The 5,557-nt window shown below is 36.9% G+C and overlaps 1 protein-coding gene across 1 annotated transcript in view; it reads left to right on the top strand.

Moving 5' to 3' along the window:
* Positions 1–273: 273 nt before the first annotated feature.
* lnpa (limb and neural patterns a) overlaps positions 274–5,557 on the top strand; it is a 13,049-nt gene continuing 7,765 nt past the window's right edge. The window contains exons 1-5 of the mRNA XM_046055059.1: positions 274–428; positions 1,210–1,312; positions 1,768–1,809; positions 5,202–5,389; positions 5,490–5,548. Of these exons, the coding sequence (XP_045911015.1) occupies positions 1,286–1,312; positions 1,768–1,809; positions 5,202–5,389; positions 5,490–5,548 (316 nt within the window). The 5' untranslated portion in view covers positions 274–428; positions 1,210–1,285. The remainder of the gene's footprint in view (positions 429–1,209; positions 1,313–1,767; positions 1,810–5,201; positions 5,390–5,489; positions 5,549–5,557) is intronic.

Raw genomic sequence — 5,557 nt, 5'->3', positions numbered from 1 at the left:
GTTAGGTAAATTTAGCCTACGGTCGTTGAGTACATACTTTGGCTAGTTACTTCCCACCCTTGCTAAATATTAGCGAGGCTAAGTGGTTCATAATAGTCATCACCAGTAAGACTAAACTAAACATAAAGTTGTGACGCTGACACTTCGGGACTATTTTATTTCCCTACACAACCGTCTGTGTGCACTAGAACAATTCCGTGAACTGTAAACATTGCAACACTTCTAAACTAAGTTTAAACATTAGAACATTTACATTTAGTGGGTCCCATTAGAGACACGAACCAGATTTCCGTCAAGCCCCAGCAGCGCTCTTGTTCCATGCTGTTCTTTTAGTGGACACTCCCCCATCTTGGCTCACACACCCTCCATGTAAAGAGAGTCTGCAGTCCTGCTACACACTGTTGAAACCGGACAACTCAGCTGTCAAGGTAATACGCTGCAATGTTTCTCACACTTGGCTGTTATGCAGTCACTTTCCAGTGACATTATTCGGCACCGTTTGCTTATAGCTTAGCAAGAGCCGAGACGATAACTAAGTTAGCAATGACTGCTGTGAGTTGTAATGGACTGCGGGCTGCGTTAGTGTTAGCATTACCAGCTAGCGGTTAGCTACCCACGGTTAGCCAGGGGTACGGCAATGCTAATGCTAACTCACCGGTTTACTGCGTTGATGAATTAAGTGGGTTAAGACGCTGTCAATTAAATGTTATTTGCAAATAGCGACATGACAAACTCTCCATGTGAGGTTACCGCTGATTCTATTTAACACGTTGAGTTGCCCCCCGAAAACATTGTAAAGTTAAGTTTGCTAGTTTAGGGTAACAGCAAGGGTAAGTTACCTTAGTTCAGTCTGGTCACTGATACAGTTTAAAGACGTTGTTTGAATGGCAGTTTTTGAGAAGATGAAACGTGAAGGTCTTTTTCGATGCAATTATTTGTACTGCAGACTTGTATATCCACTGTATGGTATTTTTTTTACCATTAGCTTCGTTGTATGTTTATTTTCCTGTGAATTGTTCTTGGAACTGTGTAACATATTGAGAGCCACTTTTAAGTCATTGAATGTGTGCATATACTAGGAAAATTAAGGCTGATTATGATTCTTAAAGTTGAATCAACACCTCTAAAACAGTTCATTAAACAGCTTAACATTATAACGTTCATGAAGGCAGGATTTTTTGCATAAATGTTGTATTACACTGTCAACAGGCAGAAAGGTCAACTGTGAGAGAAACTCAGAAGAGAGTCCCAGTAACAGAATATCCTACACTCCTTCATTATCGACATGGGGGCTGTTATCTCATGGTGGAAGGTTTGTTTTCAAACCTTTACTAACTATGTCTTTCTTTATGCTGCTGTAATGCAAATTACATTATTTATCATTAGTTGTCAACATTTTTTGTATTCTTGTAACTTTTTATATTTAATAAGCTTGGATGCACATGTAGGATCTTTGACAAATAATTGTACCACACCATATTTTAGGCACAAATAGTGGTCACATGCTTGGAAAGGTCTAAATAAATGATCACAATTCAGATGTTTATGCTAATACTCCTGGCATCACTATTCCTTGGCATACACAGGCTAACTAAATTATATCACGACCACAGAGGAACACACACGACACACAAACAAAATGTGCGAAAGAGGAAACAGGAAGTATCCAGCTCCTTAAAGAAGTTGCTTGCACAACGAGCAATGTTGTTATGGCACATGTCATCGTTTGTTCTCTCTGACTGGGATTTCAAAATATTTGCCCTACAGGCTAAACCATCCACTGTGGAGATTTTGGAAGGAATCGATAAGGTATGCTTATGAAAAAATAAAAACATAGACTTGTCATTGCCAGAAGTGCTGTTTTTATATTTACATGGGGTGTGAGAAAACATGCAGTATATTTACTAAAGCACAACAAATCTTTGCTTTAAATTTTAAGTAATATTTACAGACTAACCTGCACTGAGAGTAGGTAGAAAAAGCCCACATGAACAATTTTCACAAACGTTGCTAACTTTTTACCCTTGTGGTCCTTACTGAAGATTAAAAAAAGTGAGAGAAAGTGCCTCATATGTACTGTAACTCTTTAGCTCTGGCAAACCAGTCATTCGGTGGCATTATTAACATACTGCTTACCAAGTTTGCAGATGTAACGTATTCCCTCTGCTGAGAATCTATAGCGAATAGAATCAGGAAAATAATTGTGAAAGGGCAGTGCTTTTTGCAGCCAACTTCAATCCGAATACATAACCTCCATCGAGTTAGGTGTACAGCATAAGTTAACATGGCAGTTGATCAGAGAGCCACCTTTGGGACATCGAAAACTCTGGCTTTAGGCTCAGCATACCTCGCTAACCCATCTCAGTAGTGAGTATAGTATTATTATAACTGATGGAGCTATAAAAATAAAATCCAAGTTGTAATAAACTGTACTTTTGCTTTAATTAAACATGCAGATAAAACATATTATAAATCTGTGGCATTCTTATAATATGGAGGAAAAAAAAAGAATACTTTATGAACGTTTGTCTATCATTTATTTATCTTACTGATACTTAAGTCCTTTTTTGATATAGAAACTATGTTGTTGAAGACATGTTGTATAAGCATGTATCTTCTGACCTATTTTCTGAAGTAAAGAGATGTGTCAATGAATGCCAAATCAGCTCCTCATTTGCTGATTGATAGGGCTTTAGTGTAGCTCTACAGTTAAGCTAGTGTCAGCCTATTTTCAGTGCTTGTCCTTGGGCCAAAAGACTCTACGCATATACTGAAGTGGTCAGGTGGCACTGGAGTAGTGAATAGATGGGTGTTGTGCCGGTTAGTTTTTATGATAAAAGAATAATGTAGTGACAGTGATTATTCACGTGCATGGTTACACCACACATAGGCAAACACGTGTGATACACTGTAAGGGTGGATGTGAAATCAGTTTTTCTGGTGCTTTAGAGTGACAGACACACATGTTACAGTAGGACCATAGCGACCGGAGTGGGTCCCATTCTGTCCAACAGCTATTTTTGGACGGGGTAAATGGCAGCAGTGTAACCTTTCCATATTTAAAAAAAAACAAAAGATGAATGAACCATTTGTTCATTGAAAAAATGATAATAAATTACATAAATAGTTGGTATGTGGCCACCAGTTATTCCAGCTGATATGCTGCATGTTCATCTTTAAGTTTTCAGTCCTGCTAAAGACATTGATGTTTGTAGTCAAAAATGTAATGGCTAATCCTAATAGAATTTGCTGTCATTTGCGTTTTTGTAAAGACATGACACCTGCCTACACTGTTGACAGATATGGCACTAAGGCAGTAGCAGGAACTCTGGATTTGCAATATGAAATACCGAGCTGCTAGATTTAACTTTTAAATTCAGTTTAGAGCTGCAGCAATTAATTGATTAGTTATGATAAAACAGCCCTAATTCAATTTGTAACTCATCCTAATGTATAATATTGTAAAGCTCCAACAAATGGTTATTTTCCCCAGAGCCTTGTACTGCATTCAAATTATGTTCTATTGAAATATTTGGGGGGCAGTTATATAGGATGATGATCCAGCCCTACTGGAAAACATGGCTGTGAAACCTAACTTTAACATTAATAATCTAGACCAGAAAATAGGAACATGAACATTTCACCATAAAGAGTTAAGTTACGTTGACTTACCTATGTTGTGTGTGGGTGCAGTCTCTTTATGTAATGTATTCAAACCATGCAAACATAAAATATAGGAAGATGGTGGAACTTTGCTTATAATTTCCCTAGTCTCACTTGCTGGCCTATGGAAAATCCTTTCTTGTTCTTGTTGGGTGATACAATATTTTTAAATGTACTGATTGCAATTTTCTTGGCTGAATCAGATTTTTTTTTTTTTCAAAGTCTGACCTGCCGATTTGGAGTTTGGCCCAAAAATCCTTAATTGACAGCATTGTTCTTTTTTTCTTTCCCCATTAGCATCAGCTTAAGCATTGGCCATTCTCACTAGGGTCCGTTCCGTACTGGACAGAGCTTCTCTGTACAAATAAAATCCGACTGAAAATGAATTGCAGTTTTAAAACGGATCCGTGTTTCCCACAGAATAAAAGTGTAACTGTGACAGTAACGGGATTATATTTGTATATTTTATGGTAAAGAATACATTACCCTACTTGTTGTAGGCTATTTCTTATCTCACCATTTTAAACTACTTACAGTTTTTGTTCATCGCTTTGGTACTATTATTGCAAGTATGTGGTACTAGTTCACCACTCTTAGTACAAATCTCCAAACTCATCACACTTGTAACACATTGTAAACTTCTCTCACCACACAACCATTGATTCAAAATATAAGTTTCTTTTGAAATGTCATGACACAACATATGGTTTAATCACGAAAACACAACATAATGATATCTTTTCAGCTTACTCGTTTTAACTACCAATGAATCCACTAAAACGATGCAAGATACATTTTTCAAATCACCTTAAAGTACTGAAAGTAGTATGCTGCAGTACTATAAAAGACAGATTACACAGTTTTCACCTTAGTCAGCGCAGTTATATTACCCAACATTTACAGAATCTGTCATTTCCATAACAAACACTAACAATAATTATGGATGGTAATCATCTAGTGTATTTTACAGTATTGTGTTGTACATACAGTAATTACTGCAGTGGTCCTTTGTGGGTCTGCTGGTGTAAAGCACTAAGCTACCAACACTGAGGTGGAATCCCACTCAGGTCACATACAGTAAAGATCTCACATCTTTGGGTGGTAATTCTGAAGTTTTGAATCCGACCAGATCAGGCAAATGAAACAACAAAACATACATGTATATTAAGTAATTTTTCAGAGATGATCAATTAGGAACAATGAGCATAGTGATAGTAAAAGGTATTTTACACTGTAGAGAAGAAAATCTTATCCAACGTCATACATGTACTTTGTATGAACATAATGTATTTCAATGCGAAACATGTCTTTGCTGTACTCGGTCAATGTCCGATGTTGTTTAAAGCAATGAACTGTGTTTCACTGTTCTGCGTTACATGAGACAAAGCTCTAAATATGTGTAAAATAATAATGGTCATTCTGATGGCACTGGGATTGAATGCCGTTTGAATGACAAAACAGTTTCACATAACCAGAGTCTCTGTCACATAAATCACATTTGTGTACTAATATAAATGTCCGTTAATTTGTCCCCACAGGATATACAGATTCTTGAAGAGTACAGTGAGAAGTATCAAAGGCAGCTGAAGATATGGGTTGGGCGACTACTTCTATACTCGTCTCTTCTCTACCTGATCACATGTATAGTTGTGTATTTCTGGTACCTGCCCGAACAGTTGATGGGACGGCTCATATTGTCTCTTCCCTTCCTAATATTTCCATTACTGTAAGTGTGCAAGATAGTCCATCATGTAATTGTAAACTGTAACTACAGTGGAACCAGTCAACCATTTTTATTTATTTTTTTTTCTGTCTTTTCCTTTTAGAGTTTGGATACTTCGCAAAATGCTTATAATAATTTTTTCACGAAGAACTGAAAAAAATAGTAAGTATC

The sequence above is a fragment of the Micropterus dolomieu genome, linkage group LG07 (assembly GCF_021292245.1).
Source record: "Micropterus dolomieu isolate WLL.071019.BEF.003 ecotype Adirondacks linkage group LG07, ASM2129224v1, whole genome shotgun sequence".
NCBI classification, from domain to species: domain Eukaryota; kingdom Metazoa; phylum Chordata; class Actinopteri; order Centrarchiformes; family Centrarchidae; genus Micropterus; species Micropterus dolomieu.
This window is presented reverse-complemented; position numbering and strand designations above follow the sequence as displayed.